The 16981-nt window shown below is 35.2% G+C and overlaps 1 protein-coding gene across 1 annotated transcript in view; it reads right to left on the bottom strand.

Annotated features, from left to right (window-relative positions):
* VPS13B (vacuolar protein sorting 13 homolog B) overlaps positions 1-16981 on the bottom strand; it is a 759954-nt gene that overhangs the window by 382696 nt on the left and 360277 nt on the right. The window contains exon 22 of the mRNA XM_040625596.1: positions 3032-3159. Within this exon, the coding sequence (XP_040481530.1) occupies positions 3032-3159 (128 nt within the window). The remainder of the gene's footprint in view (positions 1-3031; positions 3160-16981) is intronic.

Here is a 16981-nt window from a genome sequence, read left to right as displayed (position 1 = left end):
CTGACATAAAGATGCAATGTATTAACTCTCACCTGAAGGTTTTCTAAATAAAATAAAGTCAATGAACATACATTGATTATCTCATATATGTCAGATCCATATATTAGCTCTCATGGATTCATAAGAGATGTTCACAGTCTATCTAAAAAGACTTATGCTTATGATGCAACTATTTATGTACACAGAGGCCACCAAAATATGCAGTATTCCATTTGCACTATAACAAATATATTAACTATTGCCCAAATCAGTTTTCCTATTCTATAAATTCTTAATACACTATGAAAATATTTGAGGTGTCATCATATATAGTAGAAATCTAAATATACCCAGTTTAGGGCATTAAGTTAAAAACCTCAAAAGTGAACCTTAGTTGTCTTCTTTTCCAGATTGTTACAAATCCACATTTTCCCATAAATATCCGCCAAGAGAAAACATGAAAAATGCCTACATTTGAATTCCAGACTTCCTCCTTCTAACAAACTACCATGCAATTGTGGTCACTTTCTCAATGCCTAAAAATAAAAATATGAACCTTGCAAAATTTTATGCATTAATGTAAATAATTACTTTTACAATTAAGATGGCTGGTAGTTGATCTGTCTAGCCTCAAATGTTTACCCTTATTTAATCATGGAGATAGGCCAGAAATTTCACTGGATATGAGGACAGCAAGTGTATCATGCAATATGATTACCGCATTACTGATCATATTCTATATGTAACTTCTTGGCAGAGAGAATTCAATCGGTCTAGCCTAACTAGCTTATGGGACCTGACACACTTTGACACATCAAAATCAAGGAATGTGGGAAGTAGTTCTCTAAAGGAATAACAGATCATTATTAGCAAAAGAAGGAGACCAAGAGGCTTGGTATGGGGAAAAAAAAAGAGTCCACTCTATTATACAGTACACTCAGAAAGCTTCAGAAAGGACAAAAATCATGTAGAAAATGCCATATAACAGAAACTTGATCTTCAATGTAAAAAAAAAAAACAGCTGGGCAAAAACTAGGAAATGTTCTCCTTTATTAGTGAATTATAGCCCAGAATATTTCTATTTTGTCAACTGCATGCTGTTGCCAATCATGTGCTTCTGGAATAAAATGTAGCTTTTTGAAGTATAATAGATAAGATCTTTGCTGATCAGCCGATAGAGAAAAATTGCAAAGAACTGAGTTTATGCTAATCTTTTGAGAAAAAGGCCCCCAAACCAAGTTCACATTTTAAAAAACTATTCAAGACTACATAAAGTACTATAACATAATCCATTAAGATAAAATGTGGAAGTTACTTTTCCCACTGAAAAACAAATAGGTTACAGTGAATACTGTTAATGTCTAAATGCAAGATATGTCTATCATAAGTAAAAGAGAACATGGGCTTAGCAAATATCAACTTTGGCTGCAAAATCAATTTTCCAGAGATTCTGATTCCAAACACATTCACTTGCTCAAACTTCCACTAAAAGAATAATCCTTTGATGGCTTCAAGTATGATGTTCTGTTTTATCTGATGACAATTTCAGTGTTTTCTGTTTTATATTTTAGTTCATAAAACATCTTGGAAAATGGACACCACTATTTTAAAAACTCAGAATTTTAAGGCCTAGATTTTAATCATTTAATCAGAATCAAGTTTTATCTTTAAACCTTTCCAGAACACATTAACATGTGGAAATGTCTAAATATACCACATGTATAATACAGGGCAGGGACTAGGAATGAGGCAGGCAAGTGCCTAGGTCATATACAAAATAAACTACACAAAGATATAATCATTAGTACTCCTGTATATGTTAATTTATACTCAATAAGTTTAGTCAAGTAAGGAACATCTGTCTTAACTGCACCCATAAAAATAGTTAACACAGCAAATTTTATGTTAAGCATATCTTACCACAATTAAAAATTTTTTAAAGAAGAAAAAAATGAGTAACATCAGTATCTCTACTTATAACTAATCCATAATAATGTATAAGATTAAGTTTATTGCTAGTGACAAAGCTAATGAAGGCACTGTATCATTATAAAACAAGCAAAAGAACCAAAAGAATCCCACAAGAATGTTAGAATTATAAATAACCTTAAACATTATGTAACCATTTCATACTGCAGATAAGCAAAGTCCATAGCTAAGATCCAGAATTTGATATTGCTAAGTACAGTTCCTTGAAATTCTACACACCCTTGGCTTCCATGAACTGTCTGACTTTTCCTTCTACATTTCTGATCTCTCTCTCCTACAGTCTGCTTCAAGGACACTCTCTTTTACTGTCTACTTTAGACATGGTATTCCCTTGGCCCATTGCTCTTTCAACTTTACATATTTTTTGGATGACCAATTCTCCTGGTTCTAATCATCTGTAGATGATTCCCAAAATTATATCTCTGCTGTGAATCTCTCCCTTAACCTCCAAATATGAATATCCTGCGGTCTAATAGAAGCCTGGATATCTCACAGGCATTTCAAATGCATGCATAAATTAAACTCCCTATTTGCCCCTAACTCTGAAAAGCTGCTTCTTTTACCATTTCATGGCATCACTATCCACCCAAAGGCCAAAACTGGCACCTGAAACCCCACTTGGACAGCCTCCTTCCTCTTATTCCCCAAAGCCAAGAGTCACTAGGCCATTCTGACCTTATCTTAAATATCTCAGGGACCACTGTCCAACTTGGCCTATTGTCCAGTGTTTTCTGATTTGTATATTGAACACTTAAAATCCTTTAAATAATGCTTAAAGAAACAGTCGGATGAATTTTTTAAAGAAACATCTCAAAATGTGTGTATTTTTATAACTTTATCAAGAACACATAATAGGTATTTCATATCATTCTGTTAACACGTAAAGTGCGCCAAGAGTTTCTAAGTTACAGAAATGAGATAGTATACACAAGTGTTAAGAGTGAGGTTATTTTTTTACCAATATTGTTACCAGTGAGATTATTTTTTACCAATATTTAAGTTGCTGAAAATTATAAAGGATTATAGAAATTAAAACCATGATTATTACTAACTTTTATGTTACCTGTAGTGTGAGACTCTTTACTGCATTCCACACTACTCCAATAAATTCTTTCATTCTTTCTTCAGGACTTCTACAGCCTTCAGAGAGATTCATCATGGCTTTCACGGGAACTGACAATGGTCGGGATTCTAAGTATAAGAACAGTTAGTTAACACATATGTACTTTACTGTTTCACAAAAATATACAGAAAATATTTCCATAATTATTTCTTTCCTTGTTTAATACGTCCAAATGAGATTATAAAATATTGTATTAGACCATTTTATATTATAGAATTACTGATTTTTGCACTATTCAAAAATAAGTGAAACTAATCTGTTAAAAGTCAGGACCATGTTGGTTACTCTTGTCAGGAATTGGTGACTGGGAGGTGACACTGTGGAACAATGCTATAATCTAATAGTCTATTTACTTAATACATGGATATATCCACTTCACAAAAATTCATTAAGTTGTAACCTAACAATTTACCCATTTCTCAGTATTAATACTGCAATAAAAGCTTTACTTGAAAAGAAAAGGAAGTTCAACAATAAAACATCTGATTCATCCAAAACTGATAAGAAAGAAGTCTTCCTATATATGAATTCTCCTGATAACAAAAGCTTATCCATATTCTTTCAACTTTAGAAACTGATTTTGAAAGTAACCAAAAGAAGTATGGGATTACATAAAAGGCAGATTTGTAGATTAACAAAATGTGATATTCCACTCTGTACAGCATGTTATTTTTAATGTGAAATTTCAGAAATTACTTTTAATTTAATAATTTGTAACAATATGTATTATTTCCAAACAGATCGATATATATTTCATATACTATATGTTAATGCAAACATATAATTTGTATGTACCATTTTAAGTACTTTTTAAGTAGCACAAAATAAATAAATCAGAACTTGCTCTTTAAGAATTTGAATAAATTAAGTTTGATGGTCCTATAATTCTCTCCAAAATAAATGCTACTATATCACCACTATGTGAACTATAGTTGCTGTATCTCAACTCATTCTTTCCCTATCTTCCCAACTTGGTTTATTTGCATTTATATTAGATTAATCATACCTTAAAGGCATGGAGCATAATCTTTTTTCCTCATAAACTCAAGTCTACCACATTATACATGTTAGAAATTCAAAGAATGTTTATTTTAAAAAAAGAGTTTGGGAGGGATCCATGGAGATATTTGGGAGCAGCGTATTCCAGGGAGATAAAACAGTATTGCAAAAGTCCTCAGATGTGTACTTAGGATTTTCTTTTTTTTTTTAAGATTTTATTTTTTTATTTGATAGAGAGCAGGGGGAGGGGGAGGGGCAGAGGAAGAAACAGACTCCCCACTGAGTGTGGAGCCCGACATGGGGCTTGACCCCAAGATCCTGAGATCCTGACCTGAGCTAGAGGCAGACACTTAACCAACTGAGCTACCCAGGTGTCCCGCTGTCTAGTTAGAATTTTTAAGAAACAGTATAGAAGCAATATTGGCCACAGCAAAGTAAAGAGTGACAGAAGTAGGAAAAGAAGTCAGAGCTATAAATGAGGACCAATCATACAGAGCTTATACAGGCCACGGAAAGAAGACTTTTGCTTTGAAGAAGCTAGGATATAATAATGGATTCTAAATATAGTCATAAAATTATTGGACATATTTTAAAAGAATTTCTCTGGCTACTCTGCAGGAAAACAGGCTACAAGTATTAAAACAGGAAGACAATATGTGAGAGATGGTGGCTACAGAGAAGGCAGTAAGTAGTGATGAAATTCTGTATCCCTGTAAAAGCTACAGCCAATGGGACTTACTGATGCACTACAAATACATTAAGAGAGAATGGTGAAGAAAGGATGACTCCAAGGTTTTAGGTCACAGCAGATGAAAGAATGGAGCTGTAGGAGAAAGAGAATTGAGAGGGGAAAAACCCTTAGTTTTTTACACCTACCAAGCTGAAATTCCCATTAGTTCAAAAGAAGGTATTAAGTGGAAAACATATCAACAACTATAAAAAATGGAAAAAAATATGAACAGACAATACACAGAAAAACATAATTTGGCCAATAAACTAAGAGTGCTCAAACTTGCCAACAAACAAATAAAAGTTAAGACAAAATTCAGGTATTCTCTTCAATGACCACACTGGCAAACATTTTAAAGTATCAGTTTGTATGTTTACAAAATCTGTTGTTGAAGCCTCTTGTGAGAATTTTTCATGTACTGGAAATATAAATATGATCTATAGAGTAGAACTGCAAGAGATGACAATTTGTAGCTATCAAAATTTAAGCATACACTATTCTTCTTCAAAATAATCCCATTTCTAAAAATCTATGGTATAGAAGTACTATAACAATGTAAGATGCATCCATACAAACATAAAGAACGGTCAGTATCAGCACTATTATTTGAAATAGTTAAAAAAAAAAAAAAGAGAGAGAGCATGGGGGGTAAGAAGGGAGAGGAAATGGAGAAGGAAAATGCTAAGCAACTTATCTGACCATCAAAAAAAAAAAAAAGAAGGTTAAATTAACTTTGGGAGCCTGCTTCTTCCTCTCCCAGAGCCTGCTTCTTCCTCTCCCACTCCCCCTGCTTGTGTTCCCTCTCTCACTGGCTGTTTCTATCTCTGTCAAATAAATAAATAAAATCTTTAAAAAAAAAAAAAAAAACTTTGGAATACCCACAATGAAGATTATAATTCATTCATTTTTTAAAAGATTTTATTTATTTGACAGAGAGAGAGCATAAGCAGGGGGAGTGGCAGGCAAAGGGAGAGGGAGAAGCAGACTCCCTGTTGAGCAGGGAGCCCCCATGCAAGACTCCATCCCAGACCCTGGGATCATGACCTGAGCCGAAGGCAGACACTTCATCACTTGAGCCACCCAGGTGCCCCTAATTCATTCATTTAAAATGAGAAACAATTACCGGTATGACAGAAAGCATATTTTTTATGGGTAGTTTTTATTTATTATGATATGCTAGTGACCATAGAGTACATCATTAGTTTTTGATGTAGGGCTCAATGAATCATTGTTTGCGTATGACACCCAGTGCTCCATGCAATACGTGCCCTCCTTAATACCCATCACTGGGCTAGCCCATCCCCTAACTCCCCTCCCATCTAAAACCCTCAGATTGTTTCCTGGAGTCTATAGTCTCTCATGGTTCATTTCCCCCTCTGTTTACGCCCCCCTTCATTTTTCCCTTCCTTCTCCTACCAATCTCCCTGCTATTCCTTATGTTCCACAAATGAGAAAGCATATTTTTAATACCTTGTGAAATGAGAAAAATACGTATGTGTAGTACAGTCCAAATATGTTTTTAAAACAATGTGTGAGTTTGGGCGTGATTTGTCTACCCCATATAACTTCAGAAAAAGTTATAGAAGAGTAAAAAACAAACCCACAGCAGATGTTACCTCTAAGGAGAGTAAAACAGAATTGATGAGGGGTAAGAGGAAAGGGGGTATCTATAACACTTTATTCCATTTATTTCAGAATTAATTGTTTTACAACAATGAATTACCTACTACAATTTTCTTAATAAAAAACACATTAATTTGCTTTCTACTCATGTAGACTTCATCACGTTCTTTTTGTACATTAGTAGTTATGAGAACAAAATGGTTACCTAAACCTATGGTAGAATTCTGCCAAATTAAATAACTATCTTAAATATAGACCAACCACACAAAACCTGCACACAGAAATTTATAGGACCTTTATTCACAATTGGTAAAATTTAGAAGCAACTAAGATGTCCTTCAGTAGGTGAATCAATGAATTCTGGTACATACAAAAAATGGAATATTATCTATCACTTAAAAGAAATGAGTTATGGAAGCCATAAAAACACATGGAAGAAATTTAAATGCATCTTGCTATGTGAAAGAAGCTAGTTTGAAAAGGCTACATACTAATTCAAACTATATGACAATCTGTAAAAGGCAAAACTACGGAAACAATAAAAAGATCAGTAGTTACTAAGAGTTGAGGAGAGAGCGAGGAACAGGCAGAGCACAGAAGATTGTAGCATAGTAAAACTACTCTGTATGGTACTACAATGGTGGATACAGGTCAATATAAACTTGTCCAACCCACAGAATGTATACCACCATCGAGTGAGCTGTAATGTAAACTATGGACTTTGGGTGATAATGATGTAACTTCATCAATGATAACAATGTAACACTTTGGTAGAGAGTGTTGATAATGGGGGAGTCTAAGCATGTGTGGGGGCAAGGGATACAATGGAAATCTCTGTACCTTCTCAATTTCACTGAGCACCTAAAACTGCTTTAAAAAAATAAACTCTAGGGGCGCCTTGGTTAGGCATCCTACTTTTGGTTTCAGCTCAGGTCATGATCTCATGGTAGTGAGATTGAGCCCCATGCTCGGCTCTGTGCTGAGCATGGAATCTGTTTGAGATTCACTCTCTCCTCTCCCTCTGCCCCTCCCAGTTCCTGCTCTCTCTTTTAAAAAAATAAATAAAAATAAATTCTATAAAAATACATTTTTAGGTACCATCAAAATTTTAAAACTCTTTGAACAATGAATACCAAAGTTTTCCAAAAAAATTTCTATGGTCAAATTTTGAAAATCTAATACAGAATATTAACTTCTTATAAATACCATTATTACAACATCTGGTTATTAGAAGTGTAAAATCACATTATTTTGGATTTTCAATCCATATTTTCTAAAAGATATGAGGAACACAGTTTTTTAAAAAAGGACAATTTTCTGTAGTTATGCATATTTTACAGGTAGGATATGAAAATTATAAATTCTGCCAATCTTGATCTATACTTTATTTAACCAAAACCTCTAACACCTGCTACATGTCAGGTCTTTGCTTTAAAAGTAATAATATTGGTTGTTTTAAACCTCATAACAACCCCAGGAGGAACACATCATTATTCAGATTCTTATTCTCACCATTTTTGGATAAGAAAAATGACCATACAGAGATTAAGTAACTTATTCTAAGTCATCCAGCTGGAAGTGGAAAACAGGGATGTGAATCTAGGAAGTCTGACTCCAAAGTCCATGCCTTTAACAACTGTGCTATGGCAGCTCTTCAGCTTTTCGAATCCTGTGTCGTAACTTTTACTTCTACCAAATACACACTAAATGTATCATTTTTTTACTCAAGATCATGGTACCACCAATTGTTCAGAAATCATCAGATATGTTCAGTCTCACTGGGGCTATAAGAAAACGTACATTTAACATAGTAGTCTGACATCTATTATACTTCCTGTTTGCAACAATAAGGTACTGTTAATAATAAATAAGGTACTTTTGAGACTGAAAATTAATTGATTAAAATAATAACAATCAGTTCTTGGGTATGTACTATCCAACTTGTTGCAGTTTTAATCCTTCATTTCTATGCCATGGAAAATGCACTGCACTGGGCTTCTGGGAAGATGGCAGAGTAGGAAGACCCTAAGCTCACCTCAAGCCAAGGATATAAGTATATAACATTCACATAAGTGTAAATAACTCAGAAAACAATCCAAAAACTGGCAGTAAAAATTCTACAACTAAATATAGAGAAGAGGCCACATCCAAAAGGATCTGAAATGGGCAGATATACAGTCAGGAGCTAAATGGACCCTCAAGGTCTGTCCACAGGAGGGAGGGGCTCCATAGGTATAAAAAGGAGAGCAAAACAAACCCAGGCACAGGGGAGCCCACATAGGGAAGACAAATCCCCATAACATTTGGCTTTGAAAACCAGAGAGCCAAATTTTGTGAGTTCTTAGAACCAATGGGACTTAAAACCTGCAACTTTAAAAATGAGCAGGCTGGGTTCTGGAAGAGCCCAGAGGGTAACAGGCAGCTGAGTCCCCACCCTTAAAGAGACAGCCCAAGAGATAAGCATAGAACACCAATTTCAAAAGCACTTGGAGCATATAAGAGGGGGCGTACTTTACTTATGTCAGAGCCTGTCCCTAAGGGACAGAAATTTCTGGGAGAGTCATTCAGGAACAGAGGAGATGAAAGGTGCTATTTCCCTCCCCCAGCATAAACACATGACCACCTAGGGGGACCAGCCTGGTGTCCACACTCGCTACTTAACTTGCTAACCCTTCCCTTTCCTGCCTCCTCTTCCTCCATACCTTGCCGATCGTCCAATGCACTCCTGGCCAGAGTCCACCCAGCGCAGAACCACAGGCCTAGAAAGGTGAAAGCAGTCCCAACAGGGGACAGCACCACTCAAAAGTACTCCCTGAGAAACTGGGAAAGAGAACTACACACACCAGTAACACTGTGGCCATAGCAGTGGGCAAAGGGTAGATAGCTCTTCAGATTTCAGGCCCCACCCACCAATGAAAGCTTCTTAGGAGACAACACAGTGAAGGATCCTCACATTTTGTTGCTATTGCATCATGGGCAAATCCATGAACTGACTCAATTCAAGCCTATACAGCTCCAGATTGGTCCACTGACACCACATGAACCAAACAATGCCCACAAAACAAAACAAAACAAAAAAAGCCACTGTAGATGAGTGCACTGAAGGAAAAAGTGGCTCAGCCACAAAAGCAGGGTGTACACAATGTATGTAAGAGACAACCTGAAAGCTTCAGGTTCTGGTGAGCAGGGAACACTGCACTGCAGGGCACTACAGGACCTATTCATCATAAAGCCATTATCTTCAAGAGCAAGAGACATAGCTGACTTTCCTAACACACAGAAATAGACACAGTTAGACAAAATGAGGAGAAAAAGGAATACATCCCAAATGAGAGAACAGGACAAAATCACAGCAAGACACCGAAGCAAAATGGAGATAAATAATATGCCTGATACACAAAAACAGCCACATAGACCAATGGAACAGAATAGACAGCCCAGAAATGGACCCTCGGCTCTTTGGGCAACTAATATTTGATAAAGCAGGAAAAAACATCCGGTGCAAAAAAGACAGTCTCTTCAATAAATGGTGCTGGGAAAATTGGACAGCTACATGCAAAAGAATGAAACTTGACCACTATCACACACCATACACAAAAATAAACTCCAAATGGATGAAAGACCTCGATGTGAGACAGGAATCCATCAAAATCCTAGAGGAGAACATAGGCAGCAACCTCTACGACATCGGCCAAAGCAACCTTTTTCATGATACATCTCCAAAGGCAAGAGAAACAAAAGGTAAAATGAATTTATGGGACTTCATCAAGATTAAAAGTTTCTACACAGCCAAGGAAACAGTCAGAAAAACTAAGAGGCAGCCCACGGAATGGGAGAATATATTTGCAAATGACACTACAGATAAAGGACTGGTATCCAAGATCTACAAAGAACTTCTCAAACTCAATACACGAGAAACAAATAAACAAATCAAAAAATGGGCAGAAGATATGAACAGACACTTTTCCAATGAAGACATACAAATGGCTAACGGACACATGAAAAAATGTTCAAAATCATTAGCCATCAAGGAAATTCAAATCAAAACCACACTGAGATACCACCTTACGCCAGTTAGAATGGCAAAAATTGACAAGGCAAGAAACAACAATTGTTGGAGAGGATGTGGAGAAAGGGGATCCCTCCTACATTGTTGGTGGGAATGCAAGTTGGTACAGCCACTCTGGAAAACAGTGTGGAGGTCCCTTAAAAAGTTAAAAATTGAGCTACCCTATGATCCAGCCATTGCACCACCGGGTGTTTACCCCAAAGAACATTTGCTGCAACATGGACGGCACTGGAGGAGATAATGCCAAGTGAAATAAGTCAAGCAGAGAAAGACAATTATCATATGATTTCGCTCATCTATGGAACATAAGAACTAGGATGATCGGTAGGGGAAGAAAGGGATAAAGAAGGGGGGGGTAATCAGAAGGGGGGATGAAACATGAGACACTATGGACTATGAGAAACAAACTGAGGGCCTCAGAGGGGAGGGGGGTGGGGGAATGGGATAGACCGGTGATGGGTAGTAAGGAGGGCACGTATTGCATGGTGCATTGGGTGTTACACACAACTAATGAATCATCGAGCCTTACATCGGAAACCAGGGATGTACTGTATGGTGACTAACATGATATAATAAAAAAATCATTAAAAAAAAATAATATGTCTGACAGAGAATTTAAAGTAATTATCATATAAAGACACTCATGGGACTTGAGAAAAGAGTGGATGACTTCAGTGAGACCCTTAACACAGAGATTTAAAAAAAGACAATCAGAGATGAAGAACAAAATAAATGAAATTAAAACTACATTAGGTGTAATAAATAGTAAGCTAGAGGAAGCAAAAGAATCAGCAACCTGGTGGACAGAGTAATGGACAGCAGTCAAGCTGACCAGGTGAGAGAGGAAAACATTACACAAAATGAGAGCAGACTTCGGGAATGAAATGACAACATCAAGCAAATAACATGTGCATTACAGAAATCCCAAAAGGAGAAGACAGAGAAAAGAGGGCAGAAAATGTATTTGAAAAAATAATAGCTAAGAACTTCCCAAATTTGGGGAAGGAAATAGAAACCCAGATCAAGGATGCATAGAGAGCTCCAAACAAAGTAAACACAAGGAGGTTGACACCAAGGCATGTAGTAATTCATATGGCAAACGCCAGTGGTAAAGACAGAATTTTAAAAGCTGCAAGAAAAACGAAAACAGTTACATACATGGGAAATACCATAAGGCTATCAGCTGATTTTTCTTCAGAAGCTACAGGCCAGAAGAGAATGGCATGATATACTCAAAGCACTGAAATGAAAAAATGTGCAGCCAAGAATACTCTATATAGCAAGGCTATCATTCAGAACAGAAGGAGAAATACAGTTGCCCAGACAAACAGAAGTTAAAGGAATTCCTCACCACTAAACCAATCCTACTAGAAATGTTAAAAGGGACTTTCTGGGTGGAAAGGAAAAACATAAGTAAGATTAAGAAGAGAAGGAAGCACAAAAGCAGTAAAAAATGAATACACCTGTTAAAAGTTACTCAAGGGACTCACAAACTATAAAAATGTAAAGTATGACACCAAATACCTAAAATGTGTTGGGGAGAGAAGTAAAGACTGGGCTCAAACTTAAACAACTATCAACTTAATATGGACTGCTCTATGCAGAAGATCTTATATACAAACCTACTGGTAACTGCAAACCAAAAACCAGTAATAAAACAGAAAGAAACCCACTTATACCACCAAAGAAATCCAAATAACCATGAGAGAAGACAGCAAGGGAAGAGAGGAACAGAGAAGAACTACAAAAACAAATACTAAAAAAAGTAACAAATTTACAATACATATCAATAATTACTTTGAATGTAAGTGGACTAACCACTCCAATCAAGCCATAGTGTGATGGAATAGACTAAAAAAACAAGACCCATCCACATGCTGCCTACACAAGACTCATTTCAGACCTAAAGACATATACAGAGTGAAAGTGAAGGGAATGAAAAGCATTTATCATGTAAATGAACGTGAAAAGAAAGCCAGGGTAACAATACTTATATGACTTTAAAACAAAGACTGTAACAATAGACAAAGAAGGACACTATATAATCATAAACAGAACACATCAACAAGCAGATATAAGAATTTTAAATATTTATGCACCCAACATGAAAGCATCCAAATACATAAAGCAGTTCATAACAAACATAAAGGAAGTAATCAATAGTAATACAATAACAGCAGGGGACTTTAACACCCAACTTACATCAATGGATAGATCATCCAAACAGAAAATCAACAAGAAAAAAGTGGCTCTGAATGACACTGAATCAGACGGATTTTAACAGTTATATTCACAACATTCCATCCTAAAATAACAGAATACACATTCTTTTCAAGTGCACATGGAATATTCTCCAGAAAAGATCGCATATGAGGCCAGAAAACAAGTCTTGACAAATTCAAAAAGACTGAAGTCATACCATGCGTTTGTTTTTCTGTCCCAACTCTATGAAACTAGAAATCAAACGCAAGAAAAAATCTGGAAAGAGCACAAATATATGGAGGTTAAATAACATGTTACTAAACCATGAATGGGTCAAATAAGAAATCAAAGATGAAACAAAAAAAAAAACAGACATGAAGACAAATGAAAATGAAAACATAGTCCAAAATCTTTGAGAGGAAGTAAAAGCTGTTCTAAGAGGGAAGTTTACAGCAATACAAGCCTATCTTAAGAAACAAGAAAAATCTCAAATAAATAGCCTAACCTTACACCTAAAGGAGCTAAGGAAGGAAGGAAGGAAGGAAAGAAAAAAAAAAAAAAAACTCAACACCAGTAGAAGGAATGAAATAATAAAGATTAGAACAGGAAAGAAATGAAATAGAAACTAAAAATCAGCAGATCAATGAAACCAAAACCCGTTTCTTTGAAAAGATCAAAATGATAAGTTTTTAGCCAGACTTAAAAGAGAGAAAGAGAGAGACGGGCGGGGGGGTGGGGGTGGACTCAAATAAACAAAATTAGAAAAATAAAAACCAACAGCACAGAAACACAAAGGACTGTAAGAGAATACTGTAAAAAATTATATGCCAACAAATTGGGCAACCTAGAAGAAATGGATCAATTCCTGGAAATACATAACTTCTCAAAACTATATCAGGAAGAAATAGAATATATGAACAGATCAATTACCAGCAATAAAACTGAATCAGTAATCAAAAAACTTCCTTAGAATCTAAGACCAGATGACTTTACAGACGAATTCTAACAAACATTTAAAACCTATTCTTCTCAAACTATTTATCAAACCAGAAAAAGAGGAAAGAAAATCCCCAAATTCATTCTTTTAGGCTACCATTATCCTGATACCAAAACCAGATAAGATGCTACAAAAAAAGAGAACTACAGGCCAAAATCTCTGATGAACATAGATGCAAAAATTCTCAACAAAATACTAGCAAAATGGAATCCAACCATACATGTAAAAAATCATCCACCATGATGGAGTGGGATTTATTCCTGGGTTGCAAGGGTGGTGCAATATTCACAAGTCAATAAACATGATACATCACATCAATAAGAGAAAAAATAAAACCATATAATTATTTCAATAGATGTAGAAAAAGCATTTGACAAAGTACAACATCCATTCATGATAAAAACCCTCAACAAGCAGGCTTAAAAGGAACATACCTCAACATAATAAAGGCCATATACGAAAAACTACAACTAAAATCATACTCAATGGTGAAAAACAGCATTTTCTCAATGGAGAAAAACCAAGGTAAAGAATAACACAAAGATGTCCATTCTTACCACATTTATTCAACATAGTACTGGAAGTCCTAGTCACAGCAATCAGACGACAAAAAGTAATAAAAGGGATCCAAGTTGGTAAGGAAGAAGTAAAATTCTCACCAAAAAACTACTAGAACTGATAAACAAATTCAGTAAAGTTATAGGATACAAAATTAATGTGCAGAAATCTGTTGCATTCTTATATACTAACAAAGAAGCAGCAGAAAAGAAATCAAGAAAACAATCCCATTTACAACTGCACCAAAAATAACAGAATACTTAGGAATAAATGTAACCAAGGAGGTGAAAGACCTGTACTCTGAAAACTATAAAACACTGGTAAAAGAAATTGAAGGGGACACAAAGAAATGGAAAGACACTCCACACTCATGGATTGGGAGAACAAATATTGTTAAAATGTACACACCATCCAAAGCAATCTACAGATTTAATGTAATCCCTATCAAACTATCAACAGCATTTTTCATAGGACTAGAACAAATAATCCTACAATTTGTATGGAACCACAGAAGACCCTGAATAGCCAGAGCTATCTTGAAAAAGAAAAAGAAAGCTGGAGGTATCACATTTCCAAACTTGAAGTTATATTACAAAGTTGTAGTAATCAAAACAGTATAGACACACAGAACAGAAGGGAAAATCCCTGAATTAAAAAAGAAAAAGAAAACACAGGGAAAAACCCACAATTATGTAGTTAATTACTCTTTGACAAAGCAGGAAAGAATATCCAACGGGAAAAAGTCTCTTTAACAAGTGGTATTGGGAAAACTGGACAGCAACATGCAAAAGGAGGAAACTGGACCACTTTCTTACACCATACACAAAAATAAATTCAAAACAGATTAAAGACCTAAATATTAAACCTGAAACCACAAAAATCCTACAAGAGAGTGCAGACAGTAATTTCTCTGACATGGACATGACAACATTTTTCTACCTATGTGTCTTGAGGCAAGGGAAACAAAAGCAAAAATAAACTATTGGGACTACTACATAAATATAAAAATCTTCTGCACCACAGAAGAACCAATCAACAAAACCAAAAGGCACACTACTGAATGGGAGAAGATATTTACAGATGACATATCTGATAAAGGGTTACTATCCAAAGTATATAAAGAAATTATACAACTCAACACCCAAAGAAACAAATAATCCAATTAAAATGGGCAGAAGACATGAACAGGCATTTCTCCAGAGAAGACGTCCAGATGGCCAATAGACACATGAAAAGATGCTCACCACCACTCGTTATCAGGGAAATGCAAATCAAAATTACAATAAAATATTACCTCACATCTGTCAGAATGACAAAGATAAAAAACACAAGAAACAACAAGTGTTAGTGACGATGTGGAGAAAAAGGAACTCTTGCGCACCGTTGATGGGAATGCAAACTAGTGCAGGTTCTGTAGAAAACAGTATGGAGGTTCCTTAAAAAATTAAAAATGAAACTACCCTATAATCTGGTAATCGCACTACTGCGTATTTACCCAAAGAACATAAAAACACTAATTCAAAAGGATACATGCATTCCTGTGTTAATTGAAGCAATATTTACAACTGCCAAATAATGGAAGCAGCCCAAGTGTTCATCAATAAATGAATGGATAAAGAAAATATGGTGTACACACACACACACACAACACACACACACACACACACACACACACTGGAATATTATTCAGCAATAAAGAAAGAATAAAACTTATCATTTGCAACGACATAGATGGAGCTAAAGAATATAATGCTAAGGAAAGTAATTCAGCCAGAGGTAGACAAATGCCATATGATTTCACTCATATGTGGAATTTAAGAAACAAAACTTGTAACAAGCAAAGGAAAAAAAAATAGAGACAAATCAAAAAACAGATTCTTAACTATAGAAAACAAACAGACGGTTACCAGAGGGGAGGTGGATAAGGGAATGTGTGAAATAGGTGAAGGGAATTAAGAGTACACTTATCTTGATAAGCAGTGAATAATATGTAGAATTGTTGAGTCACTATATTGTACACCTGAAACTAATATAACATTGTAGTTAGCCATACTGGAATTAAGATAAAAAAATAAAAAGTAAAAAGAAAGGTACTGCACTTGGACTCAACTTGAATGTTTCAGCAGTCCCACTTAACATAAAAATTAAGGAAAGCAATTTAGTCTAAATGTCAGAAATTAATAATACTATTATCTAATATCAACAATACTATTCAATTCAAACACTGTAATGTGTATAAAAATATTTCATGAAAGTACTATAAATATAGGAAAATGATGATGAAAAAGATTGACTGTAAAGTATAGAAAAGAAGTGAAAAGTTACCACATCTGAAACATGAGTACCCTCCTCTTCTATCAAAATCAACCTGTGTTTCAGCTTTACCTTAAATACCATTTCCTCTGAAAAACGGTCAGTAATTTCCCCAAATTAGAGGTCCTTCCTCTATCACCTCACAGAATTCTGACATAATTCTGTATAACATATTTAATTATTGATGGTATTATATTAAACATCTGAATATTTGTCTCACCAAAAGGAACAGTAATGTATAGTGACATGGTATAGTAATAAATGGTAGCAGTTAATGCTTGAACTTTGAAAATATATTCTGAGTTCTGCCCATTAATCATTGTACTCTTCCAATGAGAAATAATCTTATGTCCGTATTAAAGTAACACTGATTAGATAAAAATTGGCTGAAAAATCATA

This window comes from Ursus maritimus, unplaced genomic scaffold (assembly GCF_017311325.1).
Source record: "Ursus maritimus isolate PB19 unplaced genomic scaffold, ASM1731132v1 scaffold_9, whole genome shotgun sequence".
Taxonomy (NCBI): Eukaryota; Metazoa; Chordata; class Mammalia; order Carnivora; family Ursidae; genus Ursus; species Ursus maritimus.
This window is presented reverse-complemented; position numbering and strand designations above follow the sequence as displayed.